The sequence below is a fragment of the Lithobates pipiens genome, unplaced genomic scaffold, assembly GCF_037356315.1.
Source record: "Lithobates pipiens isolate NorthernLeopardFrog02 unplaced genomic scaffold, aLitPip1_a1.2 Scaffold_13, whole genome shotgun sequence".
Taxonomy (NCBI): Eukaryota; Metazoa; Chordata; class Amphibia; order Anura; family Ranidae; genus Lithobates; species Lithobates pipiens.
Window position 1 is genome coordinate 418,712,836 of NW_027507718.1, and position 17,943 is coordinate 418,730,778.

General features: G+C 45.1%; 1 protein-coding gene across 2 annotated transcripts in view; it reads right to left on the bottom strand.

Moving 5' to 3' along the window:
- SLC30A9 (solute carrier family 30 member 9) overlaps positions 1-17,943 on the bottom strand; it is a 134,519-nt gene that overhangs the window by 43,373 nt on the left and 73,203 nt on the right. For both annotated transcript variants that reach the window (XM_077477562.1, XM_077477563.1), the window contains exon 10: positions 809-864. In XM_077477562.1, coding sequence (XP_077333688.1) covers positions 809-864 — 56 coding nt within the window. The remainder of the gene's footprint in view (positions 1-808; positions 865-17,943) is intronic.

A 17,943-nucleotide genomic window follows, 5' to 3' on the forward strand; every position in this document is an offset into this window, starting at 1 on the left:
ACAATTATGAAACAAATCCTCTTACATACATTTTACTTGTTTATCTGCAGTCACAACTCACAGAGGAGAGAGTGGAAACCTGCAGTAACAGTGTGTGATAACTGGAGGAAAGGCACGCAACCCCCCTCCCCCCAGCAAACAGGAATTAAGGAAGGATACAGAGCTGTGTACTGAGTAGACAAGCTCTGGGCTAAGCTCTTCTTCCACATCACAAATTTATCTCATGCGTCGGAAAACTTCTCAGAAGTAACTCATGCTGATAACAGAGGAACAAAGCACCTAAGAAAAAACCACACTTAAAAGTTTGGAGAAAGATAAGTACACACTTCAGATGTGTGCTTTGTTCACATTTCATGACTGAGGTTTACAGGCACTTTATCGTATTCTCCATGGGAGTATACTGAAACGTAATTCAGACAGTAACAGGAAGTTCAACAAAGTTTTGCACTAGTTACTTGGGTATACACTATAGTAAAGACCTGACCGATGATCAAATTCTTCTCCACTCATTACCCTTCTCACAAATCCTGGACTAGATTATGAGGAAGGTAATGGGAGATAAAGGATATACACTCGTACACTAGGATAAAAGAAAAGTACATCAGCTACATTTTTTCCAGGAGACTATGCAAAGCTTTTACAGATGTCTAGGAAAAATTCCCCCAGTAATTTTAGAAAAAATATATAATCAACAAATCAGATGCAACAACATGTTGTATAGGTTTCCGTTATCCCCAAATGTCAAAAACAAAGATAATAAATATCAGATAAAGCAGAATTAGTGATGTCAATGACAAAAATATCTTACGGATGTCCAGGATCTGGCGTTCGCACCGACTGTGCTATACCCAGTGCCAACAATGCCTGAAAGGAAGAGACAATAGGTGATGATAAAAACACACAATATTCTCTTATACTGCAAGTATATAGGCAAGTTGTGAAATGAAATCATCACTTTGGTGCAGTTACACTTACTGTATATTAAGCTGCCCACAGCCCCTCCTGCAAGTTTTAAACTCCGCTATCTAATGCAGGGAAGCCAGCGAGCCGTTCGTCAGCATCTTATGGGGCAGGCCTGTGTAAGCACTTCAACTCTCCATACAGTTCTATGAAAAGGACTGACTGGGAAGGGTTAGGTTAGGGGATTGCGGTTTGGTAAACACTTTGCATTGCAAAGTCCTCTGGTATTTTTTTTTTTCTCTAGTACACTAATGACAGGAAAGGCAAAAGCTCAACAACATCCCAAACCCCAGTCACCGCTATGAGTTTTAGTGTAGGGCATTTTTTTTTCCCCCAAAATACCACGTGTTGCATTTTTGGCATGGTTTCCAGCAAAAACATTGTTACAGGGTTGAATGATACATTATATGAAACAGATCCAAAAGTCATTAAAAACATGAGAAAAGTGTGAATGCGTTTCAAGACGTACAAGGGTCGCTGCCTGTGGGATTTTGTTTGCTTCAAACTTATGGGAATGAAGAACCTACTTGAAGCAGGTCAAATGCAAGTCCTATGGAGGTCAACTGAAGGTTATACAGTATGCCGCTGTGAAACGATCTTAGATAAATCTCAATTCAACGTCTTCGAAAATAAGCTCTGAATATACTTTGAAAGCTTGTTAGTTTAATATGTCCAGGGACACCAATCAACTCCTAAAAGTAGAATTGCAAAATAAAATTGTAAATGCAAATCGTAAAACTGAACCACCTCCCTCAAACACCTATAGGAAGCACCATTTGGAAGAAAGATGCAAATACTTGCCTATTCTCAGGCTGCTCCGGCCTGGTCACATGATCTCCTCAACCAGCATGGGGAGGAGGAGCGTAAAGAGCTTTGACAACGGCTGGAATGCCAGAGCAGTGACGTCACCCATAGGCTTAATCTTGGGCCATCCATTTTTGGTGCTGCCTCCTCTCTCCTGAAGCCACCACTAGCTAACAGGGGGGAGCTGATCACATGACCAAACCATCCAGAAAATAGGCAAGTATATGCATCTTTCTTCTACATGGCAGTTAAGTATAGATGTTAGAAGGGTGTGGGAATAGTTTATACCCCTTTCACACCAGGGCGTTTTGCAGGCGCTATGGCGTCAGATAGCGCCTGCAATCCGCCCTAAAAAAGCTGCACCATCGTTTGTAGCAGCGGTGCGCTGGCAGGACGTCAGGAAAAGTCCTGCCAGCAGCTTCTTTGGAGTGGTGAAGGAGCGGTGCGTTTACCGCTCCTCCAGCGCTGCTCCCCATTGAAATCAATGGGGCAGCGCTGTAATACCTCCGTCAAAACGCCGCCATTGCGGCGTATTGCCGGTGGTTTTAATCCTTTCTCGGCCACTAGCGGGGGTAAAAGTGCCTCGCTAGCGGCCGAAATGGTCCGCAAAGCCGGCGGTAAAACTCCACTAAAAATAGCGGCGTTTTACCGCCCGCGCTATGGGTGGTGTGGTGTGAAAGGGGTCTTAATGATTCGTTTTATCCCAGCATTCCACTTTAAGAAATAACAGTTTACCTGACTTTTCTTCCTCCGTGTTGAGAGGCGTTGTCATAAGCCAAGCAAACACCATTTTATTTACATTCGTGCAGTCAGTATGCAATATGACTGCAGGCCAGGAAAGTCAACAAGGAGGGCATTTGCTCCATGCACCTATTTAATGGAATGTCTTCAGTGACAAGAGCCCTAAAAATTATTATTCCTACAGTACATACTGCACTACGCTGATGTAATCACTGGATAAACTGCTCAGCAAATGCTGGAAGAAGGCAGCCCCTATGGCAAGTATGTTTAGTTAACCAATTCACCCCCGGAAGGATTCATCTCTTCCTGACCAAGCCCTTTTTTGCGATATGGCACTGCGTTGCTTTAACTGACCATTGCGCAGTCGTGTGATGTTGTACCCAAACAAAATAAATGTCCCCCCACAAATAGAGGTTTCTTTTGGTGGTATATGATCACCTCTGCGTTTTTTATTTTTAGCGCTATAAACAAAAAAAAAAAAAAAAAAAGAGCGTAAATTTTGGGGGGAAAAAAATGCATTTCCTGACAGACTCCATGGCAGCAACGTGTGGGTTAAGTCCCGCCTCCACTACCCTATAGGACACTACTCCCATAAATTTTTGCTCCCTGCCCATGGCCGTGTTCTTTTTTTTTTCCTCCTCCGTAGGACCCATTACGGTCTTTCTACCTGAAGATTGTTCCCACATGATTCCGTTGTTGGTTTGGCCGAATAGCGACTGTGGATGGAATTGTCGCATGACTCCGTTAAGCCCTAGCTACTAGCGGGGTATGGAGTGGGCATTTGGATATAAGCGCTGGAGGAAAGCCAGGAGCCTAGCCACTGGCAGGCAGGCTGCGCATTCGGTCGGATAGCCCAGCTAAATAGCAGGTGACCTATTTTGCCCTGAGAAGTCCGGTATGTATTGTGCTTACCTTCGGCCTGGAGACGATCGTGTGGGAGCGGTAAGATTGTTCCTCTTTTTCATGGCAGCAGTTTGTGTTTGTTCCTTGCCTTTTCTCCTTCATTTTCCTTTCGTTTTTCTGTGTCTATGTATGTGGGTATAGGCATGGCGGCCGGATTAGCCTGCGTTCCAGCCGCCGCTCACTTCCTGGTTTTCGTTGATACGTTCGTTCTGCGCATGCGCGAGTACGGCACAGGATCGAGGCTTGGTTCGCGCATGCGCGATAGCGGCAAAATGACGCTATTCGCGCATGCGCAGTAGCGGTGCACAGGACGCGGTGATGACGTCATTAAGGCGCCCTATTTAAACATAGAAAATAGCCTGCAAGCTTTGGGAATGCTTGCAGGTTATTACGTGACTTCACCTTGTCTTTGCAGCATTTATGGAAACCCCTAGAGATATGGACTCACCTCCGCCTGTATGTGGCCAGCCCTCTCATAATAGGTACTGTCTGGGGGGGGGGGGGGGTCCGGTATTAGTCAGTGTGTCATCTTTCCTTATCTGCATGTCTCTTCTATCTCTGTCTTAGCCCATCTAGATCAGAACAGCAACGCAGCGCAACGCACAGAGGATTCTTCTAAGTCTAAACATCACGGCTCACCCTCAAGATCTGGGCACCGTAGCGAGGATCAATCTCGCTCCTCCAGGGCTCATTCCAGCCACTTAGTTATTAATACTTGCTGGGGATGCAGATCGCAAGTTCCTATTGGGAAATCCCTGTGTGACCTCTGCTTTTCCAAAGCCTCTAGTGAGAGAGGGGGTACGGACCAGCAACTAAGATCCCTTGTGGAAAAAGTGGTGAAAGAATCCCTCAAGGGGATCGGGGCCAGTCAGACCCCTGTGCCTCAGTCAGAATCACCTCAGTCACCAGTCAGGGAGTCGCATGCTCAAGAGCTCTGGGAGTCCTCTTTAACAAGCCACCATTCAGCTGCTGCTTCAGACAGTGAATCTGAGGAAGATAGTCCCTGTGTGGGGTTTGACTTTGCCTTACTTTCCCCCTTGGTGAAGGCCATCAGAGAGGCTTTGAACTGGGAAGATGAGGTGGCTAATCCTTCCAAACAAAGGAAGTATTTCAAGCAACTTAAAAGGGAGCGTCTTAACTTTCCATTCCTGTCTGAACTTGGTGAGGTCATCATGGATGAATGGAGTAAAGTTGAGAAAAAGAATAGTATGCTCTCAAAAGTCCTAAGGTTATATCCCTTTAAGGAGGATGAGGTCAAGTATCTGGAATCAGCTCCACTCGTGGATGCAGCGGTGATAAGACTAGTAAAACATGTGACCCTTCCATTGGAGGATACAGTTTCATTCAAGGATGCCTTAGATAGGCGGATTGATTCCGATTTAAAGAGAGTCTACCTCACTGCTGGTACGGCATGCAAGCCAGCATTGGCTTTAGCGGCAATGTCCAAGGCCATGGAAGTCTGGACGGACGGTGTGGATGATACCCTCAGAAACATTTCGGATGAAGTCGCTAAAAACTCTCCTATCCAGGAGTTACGGCTTGCTTCGGCTTTTCTGGGGGAGGCTTCGATTGACATCATCCGCCTAGTGTCCCGGGTTATGCTTTCAGCTGTAACCGCCAAACGGGCCCTTTGGCTCCGTCCCTGGCTGGCTGACCCAGCATCTAAACAGGTGTGGTGCCGTATCCCTTTCGAGGGTTCTTCCCTTTTTGGGAATAAATTGGATAATGCCATAACCCGGGCCACTGGTGGTAAGTCGGGGTTTCTTCCTCAGGATAGACGTTTAAAAAGCCAGAGGAGATTTTTTCCTAAAAAGCAGTATCAAGAGTAGGCCAGGGAGGCCCGTAGCTATAGACCGGGTCGGGAATATTCCAGATCATGGAAATCAAGGCAGTCATCCTTCAAGAAATCCGCCAAGAGCAGTGCGACAGGAGAGAGGGAACCAACCAAATCTTTTTCAGATTGGGCCCGCTCAGATAGGCCAGGTGGGGGCTCGTCTTCTACATTTTCGGCATGTCTGGGCGGCCTCAATCCAGGACTTCTGGACCGTCAGAACGGTCTCTTCAGGCCATTCTTGGACCTTCAGCAGGTCCCCAAGACTAAAGTATGTTCCCACTTCCTTTCCAGCCACAGAAGAAAAAAGGCAGATCTTGTTGGCCTACGTGAAATCTTTATTGGCTCAAGGCGCTGCCGTACCCGTGCCAGACGATCAACGAGGGAGAGGAATTCATTCTCCTCTTTTTATGGTCCAAAAGAAAAAAAAAACTGTTCTTGGAGACCAGTCATAGACCTTACACATCTGAATCATTTTATCAAGAAGGAAAGGTTCAAGATGGAAACCTTGTCAACAATACAACAGTCAGTCCAGTCAGGCGACTGGATGATTTCAATAGACCTAAAGGACGCTTACTTTCATGTCCCTGTGGCAGAAGATTTTCAGCAGTTTCTGCGATTTTCAGTAGGAAAACTACATCTCCAGTTCGTATGTCTCCCGTTCGGACTTTCAACGTCCCCCCGAGTGTTCTCAAAGGTGTTGTTGGCCGTAGTGGCTCTATTGAGAACCAAGGGAATTCGTCTTCACCACTATTTGGACGATCTTCTGCTGCTAGCCCAGGACAGAGACCGTCTGTTATTGCACAAGGGTCAGGTTATCTCCACTCTTCAAGAGTTCGGTTGGATCCTGAATCTAGAAAAGAGTCAGTTAATTCCTTCCCAGTCTCTTGTGTTCCTAGGCGCACTCTTCAACACAGTGAAGGGTACCATCTCATTACCCGAAGAGAAAGTAGTGGTAATTCGGGACAGAATTCGTCCGGCCCTCTCAGCCTCCCATCTTCCGGCTCTTCAGTGCCTGAGAATTATTGGCACTATGGTGGCCACGATTCCAATGGTGAAGTGGGCCCAATGGAAGATGAGACCGTTCCAAAAAGGGTTTCTTCACCAATGGCTAGGCGACAAGACTCAACCTATCCGGATCACATCTTCAATGAGAATCTCTCTGCTCTGGTGGCTTCGGAAGGAGAACCTATTCAATTGTCATTCCATTCTCCCCATCTCATGGGTAACAATAACTTTGGATGCCAGCAACAGGGGCTGGGGCGCCCACTGTTTGACGGAAGTAGCACAAGGCACCTGGGACTTTCCTTCCAGGAGGATGGTGTCGAATATTCTAGAATTGAGGGCAGCCTTCCAGGCGCTCCTAGCCTTTAGTCATCTGGTCTCAGGAACCTCGGTCCTACTCAGACTAGACAACACAACAGCAGTGGCATATATAAGGAGAGAAGGAGGTACTCGGAGTCTGTTCCTTCTTCAGGAGGTAGAGCCAATCATGTCTTGGGCTCAGAAGAACCTGGTCAACATTACAGCAACTTATGTTCCAGGAACGCAGAACGTCCAAGCAGATTTTCTGTCTCGGGTCAGTCTGGACAACAACGAATGGTCCCTTCACGAAGAAGTTTTCAGGTGGATTCTAATGTTGTGGTTCTCCCCAGAGGTCGACCTATTTGCCTCCCCTTGCAACAAGAAACTGGCAAGGTATTATTCCAGGTTTCGGGATCCTCAGGCCTACGGAGTGGATGCTCTGACGGATCGATGGTTGTTCAACAAAGCTTACGCCTTTCCTCCAACTCCTATTATTCTACAGTCCCTGCGGAGACTCAAATCAGAAGCAGTAGAGGTGATAGCTGTAATACCTTATTGGCCCAACAGGCCATGGTTTCCGCTTCTAATGCTCCTCAGTGTCAGAGAGCCGATTCCCTTACCTCTCAGACCCGACCTTCTATCCCAGGGCTCGAAGCTCCATCCCTGCCCGGCCCATCTATGTCTGAGGGTCTGGTTTTTGAGAGGGGAAGGTTAGAGGCTCTGGGTTGTCCAAAGGAGGCCACTCCTACTCTCAAGAGTGCAAGGAGGAAAAGTACCAACCAGGTGTATGAGAGGATTTGGTCTAGATTCACAAGTCACTTGTCTTCCAGGTCTTGCTCCAATGGTAATTTGACGGTTCAGGATGTTCTGGGTTTCTTACAGTCCGGACTAGACATTCCCCTATCTGTCAGCCCTCTTCGTGTGCAAGTCTTGGCAATTTCGGCCTTTTCTGGAGTATCCTGGGCTAAACATCCCTTGGTTCAGCAATTTTTTAAAGGAGCAATTAGACTTAGACCACAGAGGAAACCTAGATTCCCCAAGTGGGATTTACCGCTAGTTCTCGACTTCTTCTCTCATCTGGACAGAACACTTTCAGTCAAAGAATTGTCCCTAATGACATCTTTTTTGGTAGCCATATCCTCAGCAAAAAGAGTCTCTGAGATTCAGTCTTTAGGATCAAAGGAACCTTTCCTCACATTCTTCCCTGACAGAGTGGTCCTAGTGCCAATGCTGGGTTCGAACCCAAAGGTTACCTCAGTCTTTCATGAAAATCAGGACATTACCCTTCCTACCTTTAATTCTGCTGGGAGTCAGGATCTTCATCCTCTCGACATGGGAGTTATTCTGAAACGATACCTGGAGGTGACAGCTTCTTTCCGGCAATCAGATTATCTTTTTGTTCTTTTTCATGGTAAAAGCAAAGGCCTTAGGGCTTCGGTCAGATCCATCTCCACGTAGGTGGTTCAGGCGATCCAGTGGGCTTATAATGAGAAGGGCTTGGCTCCTCCTGAGGCGGTTACGGCACATTCCACGAGAAGTCTCTCTACTTCTTGGGCAGCTTCACGTCATGTGGCTCCTGAGGTTATCTGCAAGGCTGCCTCTTGGTCATCCATTCATACATTTATGGCTCACTATTGTGTTGAACCTGCCAGTTTATCTTCCGTTGATTTTGGTTTAAAGGTGCTGTCGGTGGACAGTGTTAAATAAATTTTTGTTCAGCATTTTTTGCCCACCCGAGTGTGTTTGGCGAGTTATTTCCCACACGTTGCTGCCATGGAGTCTGTCAGGAAAACGGAAAATTCCTGTCAAAATACTTACCGTAATTTTCCTTTCCTGATGGACTCCATGGCAGCAGGAGTTCCCTCCCAAAATGGCTGGAGTAGGCTAGTTATCGAACACGGCCATGGGCAGGGAGCAAAGATTTATGGGAGTAGTGTCCTATAGGGTAGTGGAGGCGAGTTTCAACCCACACGTTGCTGCCATGGAGTCCATCAGGAAAGGAAAATTACGGTAAGTATTTTGATAGGAATTTTCCGTTTTTTCTTACCTTTTGCTATAATAAATATCCCCCAAAAATAAAATTAAATAAAAAAAAATTCTTCCACAGTTTAAGCCAATATGTATTCTTTTACATATAAAAAAAAAAAAAAAGGGCAATGTATATGGATTGTAAACACGATAACCTTTGCGCAAAACAAATAGGGGAAAGATTTATGCCATTTTTATAAAAAAAAAATTATTAGTAATGGCGGCGATGTTTATCATGACTGCGACATTGCAGCGGATAGATCGGACACTTTTGACACCATTTTGGGACCATTAGCATTTATACAGTGATCGGTGCTATAAAAATGCACCGATTACTGTGTAACTGTCACTGGCAGGGAAGGGGTTAAAACACTAGGGGGACGATCAAGGGGTTAACAGTTTCCGCAACATGTTCTAACTGTTGGGGGGATGGGCTCACTAGAACATAACAGATTACTGCTCCCGACCACTGGGAGCAGTAGATCCCTGTCATGTTGCTAGGCAGAACAGGGAAATGCCTTGTTTACATAGGCATCTCCCCATTCTGCCTCTTCGTGCCACAAGTCCACGGGCACACACGCCCGCTAACTGCAGATGACGCATTGACATACAGGTACATTGTTTTGCGTATTCATGCCACTTTGCCAATGTATATATCTTTGTGAGCCGGTCGGCAAGGGTTTAAAGAGAAACGCTACTTTTAAGAAAACGTTTTTTTCTTAAAAAGTAGAAAACAATGCCCTCTATGGGCATTGTAGGGCTTTTAAACTTTTCTGCAGATTCCTAAATGTTTCAGCTCAGAAGAAAAAGTGGTTTGTTTTGTGAATCTGAGTGGAATACAGACGCTGGTGGAAGACCATTGGATGCAGAAACCTTTCCAGTGGACATAGCAGATCTGTTTGCTCTTTTAACCAGTTGCCGACCAGCGCACGATGATGTACGTCGACAGAATGGCACGGGCAGGCAAATGGGCGTACATGTACGTCCCTTTAAAATTTGCCGCCCTGCCATCGGGAGCGCGCCGCCGGCGGCGCGCTCCCGCGCTGGTCGGGACCCCTGTGAGTCCGGTCGCGGGACCCGCGGCGATCGCCGCGGGCATCCCCGCGATCGTCTCACGGAGCGGCCGAATGGAGAAGTGCCGTTGTAAACAACATTTCTCCATTCTGCCTAGCAACTAGTGACGCTGATCTCTGCTCCATGTGATTGGAGCAGAGATCAGTGTTCACTAAATGAAAGCCCAACCCCCCCACAGTTAGTAACACACCCCTAGGAACACTTAACCCCTACACTGCCACCCACTGGTTAACCCCTTCACTGCCAGTGTCATTTACACAGGAATCACTGCATTTATATAGCAGTGATTACTGTATAAAATGACAATGGTCCCAAAAATGTGTCAAAAATGTCCGATGGGTCCCCCACAATGTCGCAGTCACAATAAAAAAAAAAAAATCGCTGATCGCCACCATTACTAGTAAAAAAAAAAAAAAAAAAATTATTAATAAAAATGCTATAAAACTATCCCTATTTTGTAAACGCTATAACTTTTGTGCAAACCAATCAATAATCGCTAATTGCGATTTTTTTACCAAAAATATGTAGAAGAATACGTATCGGCCTAAAGTGAGGGAAAAAAAATGTTTTTATATATTTTTGGGGGATATTTATTATAACAAAAAGTAAAAAATAATGCGTTTTTTCAAAATTGTCGCTCTATTTTTGTTTATAGCGCAAAAAATGGTTATGCCTAACCAAGGGACTGGCCACTCCATTGCAATCGCATTTAAACTCCTAAGTAAGCAGATCTGCGTACTTGGGAACCATAGTATAACCATACAAAATGACGCCCCACAGCCATAATAGAGTATGGCTCACATCATTGGTAGCAGTGGGAATGTGCACACGATCTTGTTCAGAACCATGTGCTTGCCGCATGGTTTTGTACACGTCACTACTGGATCTCTATTTGAATATATACACACGTGTGTGATTTTGAATGAATACAAAGTGTCTGATTGGCCGATTCTGAAGCCACCACGCTCTTGTTATTCATGTGTTTAGTATAAAGGCAGCCTGGCTATACTGAGCTCGAGGGGATACCAGCATGTGTTTGAGATAAACTAGCGTGCTTTACAGCATTAAATAAGGAGGGATGTATTTGTGCTTTTAAGCACAAAGAATTGATATGCTTATAGGGACGAGCTTAGAATTTCCCTGACAAAAGACCCGTTTGCAGTCATAGAATTTAAAGGGATACACTTTTCTTGAGCTTTTCTTGCACTAAAAAAGGTGCCAATAATGACCAACGATAAATTCATCATTTGAATTGATATTAAATTAAAAAATTTGAATACAATTATGTATAAAAACATTTAAAAAAAAATAATAATTTTCGGCCATCCTGCATTTTCGGTTTTGGCACAGAAATTTACATTCAGTGCACCTCAACACTGTACTATGCAGACAGGTTAACTATAAGGTTAGCAATGTTACCACTAACCTAAGTAAGGACTGTTCACAAAACACAGGAAAATAAAAAGGCAGGAGGCTAAAGTTTATACTTGCAAATATTCGCAGTGTTCATTAATATGTTAAAACAATAAAAGTATGACATACAAAACTTTTGTAAAAAAAAAAAAAATATTCCATTTGCAATTTAAAGGCTTTAGAATGACCTTTCCATTTAATTTAGCTGGCTATGATTTTCCAAAACCGCTTCTTGTAGACCATAGCAATTTGTTGTGTTGTAGGTTGTATGTGATGTGTGCAGAACGTTCCCAGAAATGTCATTTCACTTAGACAGTTTGAGGAAAGTGCTGCAATGGCCAATCACTTTACCTGAATCCAAAAATCCAAATCCTTTCCAACTATTTTACTGACCTTTAAGTATATATAAACTCGTACCACCAAAAGGTTCCCTTTTGATGTGGTAAATTTACTGAAAATATGATTTTTCTTCATCATACTGCCCGTAAAATCCTTTTCTTTGAGTACATCATGTGACACAGAGTTAGGCCAATATTCATTACCTACTGGGTTATACTTCATCTCCAGGTGAATGGACACTGGTAGACCAAAAGGTATTTAGACAGGAAGTGATCCCCTATATAACCCCTCCCATACAGGAAGTACTTTTCAGTTTTGTAGCAAGCACTGAATCCTCAAAAAGAGGGGAGGGACTTCTGTGTCCCATGACGTACTCAAAAGGATTTTACAGGTAAGTATGACGAAAAAATACTATTTTCTTTTTCATACATCATGGGACACAGGCTAATATTTATTACCTACAGAGCAATAGACAAACAATAGCCATCAGACCTTATACGGCAGCCCGCAGTACACTGCGACCATAAGCCAAAATTCTTGGCTGCTCGAACATCCACTTGATAACATTTTGTGAATGTATGCACTGAAGACCAGGTAGCAGCCTTACAAATCTGAGCAACAGATACCTGATGGTGAAAAGCCCAGGGAGGTTCCTACACCCCTGGTAGAATAAGCTCTCACCCTAAAGGGAGGAGCTTTACGTTTCAGACCATAGGCCTGAATGACCAATTGATGAACCCAATTGGCAATGGAAGCCTTGGAAGCTGCATGCCCCTTCTTGGGTCCTTTTGGTAAAACAAAAAAAAGAGTGATTCTGGGATCTCCGCAGATCTAGACAAATAAACCTTGACTGCCCAGACAAGGGCCAACAAATGCAGCAGTCTCTTCCACCGAACGAGGCGGAGAGAAAAAAAAAAAAAAAAAAAAAGTACCAGTTACTTACCGGTAACTGTCTTTCTGGGAAATCTTCCAGGACGGCACACCTGAGAGATGAGAGGCTCCTCCCTACAGGAAACACAATCAATCGACAGCTGTTTTAAGTCCCCACCCTTCCCCTTGATCCTCAGTTTGTAGAGAAGTAACTCCTGAACCAGGTTCACAAGGGAAATCATTCCTCATAGGTACTCACCTTCTAGTGTTCTAGAATTTTCCCTCCTCCAACGGGCGGGAAGTAGGCCTGCCGTCCTGGAAGATTTCCCAGAAAGACAGTTACCGGTAAGTAACTGGTACTTTTCTCAAGTCATCTTCCAGGACGGCACACCTGAGAGGATAAACAAGTACCTCAGGCCTACCTTAGGGTGGGGCCACTGCAAAACCCTCTTGGCGAACCTTGGCTCTGCAGTGAGCTTTACCTCCACTCCATACGCTCATATGCTTGATGAAGGCATGTTAGCTGGATCATGCGGCTGATCTGCAGGTCTGCTCCACAGATGTTCCTGCCTTTTCCGCTTCAGATGCAGTATCTAGGTGAAATGGGCTCTTAAAAATGGAATCAGAAAACATGTTAAACTTGTAGGTTAGCAATGTTGCCTATCTCACACATCTAACAACCATGGCCTATTATGCCTGTAGGTGCTACTTAGAACCACTAAAAAGATAAATAAGAGACCTGTGTAAGACAAGGACACTACATTAATCAATAAGAGGGCCTGTCTTAACACTATCCTGTTGAGGGAAATAAAACTGCTTCCTTTTTATCTTTATGTCAGCAAAAGACTAAAGGGAAGCCTACTTAAGGGAAATAGATTAACAGAAGCTTGAACCTTGGGTTTAAGGCACGCCCAATCTATGTCCTTACTTACGCCTGAGAGCCTTCTTCAGGAGATTAAAGTCCCTAGCAGGAGTAGACTACCCATATTGCTATGTCTAGTTTTGCTAAAAGGGCAAAATGAAGGCCATGCACCGAGCCGAAACCTATTCGATCGGGTATACATCTTTATACTTCATCCTCAGGCCCTAATACTCCTCTGAACAGAACTCTCCAAGTTCTTACTAAACAGGGCGATTCATTATCCCCTTCCTCCAGTGTCCCATAACCCTACAGGGCTTCAACCCTAGGAAATGGTTCTGGCATCCCTGAATGCAAGTGGTCAAGGTTTTCTGACATGTGGCAGCTGCAGCCCGAACTCCTGGCCCCTCCATGGAAAAGAAGGCTGAAATACAAAAAGGTGATACATGCATTAATAATATCACAAATAAAATGATCATAGATTGTGGGCACGGCACAATAGATTTAGACAGAAAGGACACAAGCATAGACAACAATGTTGTGTGCCTGAGTGTGACTAGCTAAACCAATATATCAAATATGGGAAGAGACCCAAATCTGAACCTCAACGTAGACAAACAGTCCTCATAGTCTGGTTTTCTGATGTGCTGCCAAGACGTAAAAACATTAAGACTCAAGCAAACCCTAAATGCTGCGTATTTCTTTAGTGCAGCTAGCTAGGTCATAACTGATATATAAATACGGAAAGGACAGGAACCCCCTTTACTGTTGTGCTTTACCTATGTACAGCAAAACAAGGCTATAAAGACAGAAAGACCCAAACTTCTATGTTGTGTATTTCTGACAAACCACCACAGTTATAAGATTAATATGAACACCAACTCCCGTGTTGTGCATTTCTGCTATGCCACAGGGAAAAATATGGAACACAAGACAATCCTTTCTGTCATGCACTTCTGTAGTGTAGTTCAGATAGAACCAACACTGAGAAAGGACACGAGCAACCTGCAGCATTGTGTTTTTCTGAAACAGAAAGTACCAACAAGCTTCAATCTTGAGTATTTCTGCTGTGCAACAACATAAAAGCAGACACTGAGGAAAAAGACAGACAGCCTTTACAGCTGCAATCTTTCTGGTCTGCTGCAAAATAAAACAATAACGCCATGATGAGTATTCCTGCTGTGTAGCAAAACCTCAATCAGAAGGGACAGATAAGTTTAGGGTTCCCACACCCGTGCGACCCAACCTGCGACTTGGGACTGCAAGACGCATGAGAAGTCATATACTATGGCTTCCAATGGGTACCATTTGTGTCTGTGCGACACCAGCAGTCCCTGATTCCTGGATCCACAGACCTCAAGATTACACAGGTCGCAGGGAAAAAAACAAATAGCAATTTTCAGGTCGAACAAGTAAGGGGTCCCCAATGCTGTGACTCCCTGGAGGATTGCAGCCAACAAACCCCTGCTGTGTATCCCTAAGATGCAGAAAGGTAGATCCATGAGAAACACTGCTTAGCCTGATATACAAACGATAAGGCAGCAAATATAGGACATACAGGACACAAACATTCAATCTTTGTGTATGTCTGATGTGTAGTAATATACCAATACTGAGCAGAGAGGCCACCATCCTCAATGTGTCTCTCAGCTGAGCAGCAAAAACAAAAACAGAAAAAGACAAGCAACCTTCACTGCTGTGTCCTTTCTGATATGCAGCCAATAAGGCAGTATATGCAAGACATAAAAGGACAGACAACCTTCAATCTTGTATATGTCTGATGTGCAACAATATAACAATTCTGAATAGAGATAGCACATCCATATTGAAGCGATTTGGCCTTGCGACTCAACATGTCAAATCGCATGGCTAAAATCAGCACAACACCACTTTGTGGTGCTACATGGATTACCAAAGGCAGTATATGTACTACACCTGGCAGGGGTTCAATTTGTATTTCTACTATGTAGCCCAACAAATTCGAACCATCAATTTTCACTGCTGCCTTTCTGATAAGGCAGTAATACAGGACACAAAACCTCACAGACCTTAATGCTGTATAAATCTGATGTGCAACAATAAAACACTATGAATAGAGATAGCACATCCATATTGAAATGATTTGTCATGCGACTCAACATGTCAAATCGCATGTTTAAACTCGGCAGCCATTGCTGTTAATAGCACTGTCTGAATCAGCACAGCGCCACGCAAATCAGGACCATCAGACTTCACTGCTGCCTTTCTGATAAGTAACCAACAAGGCAGTAAAACAGGACACAAAGCCCCACAGACAGACCTCAATCTTGTGTATGTCTGATGTGCAGCAATATAACCATTATGAGCAGAGATGTCACCAGACTCAATGATGTGCATTTCTGCTGTGCAACACAAAACCAGAAAGTACAGACCACCTTCACTGTTGTATTTTTCTGATCTGTAGCCAAACAAAGCAGTACCTTTAGTATATAAAGGACAGCAAACAAGCTTCAGTGCAGTGCATTTCTGATGTACAGCAATATAGCCCTTATAAGCAGAGATGTCACAAATCTCAATGTGTATTTCTGCTGTGCCATAAAATCATCCCAGCAAGCACAAACCTTCACTACTGAGGTCTACTGGTGTGCAGCCAATGAGGAGTCATGGTCTATCCCTTTATGAAATAACCAACAGGCAATTTATTTCATCGGCATAGCCTGGGCTGTAGATACTAAACCTTCACCACCAGAGAAGGAACAGATCCTAAAATGGTTGGACACCCTACTATTAGTAGTAGTTGTTGTCCTACCTTACCTCCATAGACTGAGCAAACGCTAGCCAGCACATATCCAGGTGGTGCTGATTAGCAACTAAAGTCTCAATGAGCCCAGCCCTAGAGACCAATTTAAGACCTCTCTAGAAGAGGTGGTTACCAGTTTAGCCTGGGAGGTAAATAGCTATTTGCAGGCTTCAAACAATTAATTATGTAGCTCTTGCATAGGTTTGCACAGAAAATCCTCAATTAAACGGATGTAGGGAGCGATCTATGGTGAATCGCCTTTAGATCTGCCACTGCGTGGATTGTAGCCCAAACCAATAAAAAAAGTTTCTTCTTACCTCCTACACTATAATATAAACACAGTGTAAAGGTGGAGTGGGAGGTTGGAGCTTATGAAAGTTAACTATAGCAAGCAACCCCCAAAAGGAGGATCTGTGACAAGGGAACCCCTACTGTGCCACACAGTAGCTTGGTCTCTGCCCATCCTTGAATGTTAGGTCAGCTTTTAAACATTGTGAAGCAACTTCAGATTCCTAGCAGCTGGGCTAGTAGGGCCAGTAACCTAGTGCACCTGCTGACCAGGGGAGCTTCTGAATCCACCAACCACTGCCCAATTAATAACCTGTTCAGTGGTATACCTGGCCTGTAAGTAACTTTGTATCTACCAGGTCCCCTCTGTACGCTATATTCATCCCTACTAAATGTACCACAACTGGGCATGTAGGGAGAGGCTGGCAACCTACTGCTGCGATAACCACAGTGTCTCTGCTGTAAGAGGGAGCTGTGGCTGGTGGTTTTAGCAGTGGCGTCTGCGCTATTTGTATCCCGACCCCAGGTTCTGCACTGCACCAGTCAGTATATACACGGGGAAGGGGGAGCAATGGCCTACCTACCTCTTTCTCATCTGAGGTGGTTTAGGCACACTCGTTCCTCTGCACCACCTGTCCACCATACAGCTTCTCTGATGTAAGAGGGAGCTGCGGCTGGTGTTTTTAGCAGAAGCTTAAGGGCTATTTGAATCCAGACCCCAGGTGAGATCTCAAATGCCCAGGAACCCTCTGGCTGGAATTGGGGATTTTGCAGCTAAATTCCCACGGCAAAAGGAAAGTAAAGTACTCACCGTTGTCGTCTTCCTCTTTTTGCCACAGCCAGCGGGCTTGCTTTTCCATCCTTATGGTCCACACGCAAGGAGGATAGCCGCCAAAGTGCTCCCCCCCCCCCAACTGCTGTCCCCATAGGGAAGTCAGTCTATATACATGGGGGGGGGGGGGGGGCAATGCCTTCCATTCCTCATTCCCATCTTCATATCTGAGGTGGTTAAGGCAGACATCCACCGTAGTAAACTGGTGCCTCCTTGCTCTAGAGAAAGGAGGATGTGGGCGCCTGCTCCTACTGACTCTCAGCCTTCCCTCCTGGGTAAGAACGCCGCTGCCATTTTCCCGAAGTTTGAAAATGACGCGGGTGCTTGTTGCCACGCCCTCTCCGGCAGCCCACGCGAGCTACCGGGGACCCAGGAGTCGGGGACAAGCCCCCTGGAAAGAACCGATGGCCAGCACCCCTGTCTGAACAGCCACCTGTACAGGTAAGGAGGGGGGAGACAGGATAATGGCCCCTGAAGTTCTGGGTACACCACTGTACCCAGGGTCCTTCAGCTCTCAGGGGGGCTCTTCCAATTTCTGCTGCCCGCCCTGAGGAAAAGATAGGGGAACCCCCCAGGAAGGACAAGAATATCCTACCAGACCCAGAGGCTTCCCAGGCTTGTGGTCCGGCTCCCAGGGGGAGACCACCAGCCCCAGGCTTCGGGTCATTTGGAAAAAAACAAACAGTTTCGCTGTGTAGGGAGAAACACAATCAAAAACTGAGGATCAAGGGGAAGGGTGGGGACTTAAAACAGCTGTCGATTGATTGTGTTTCCTGTAGGGAGGAGCCTCTCATCTCTCAGGTGTGCCGTCCTGGAAGATGACTTGAGAAAAAGCGCTAAATAATGTCCCGATTTAAATGAAAGGCCGACACCACCTTTGGCAAAAAGGGTGGCACAGGCTGTAAAACAACCCTGTT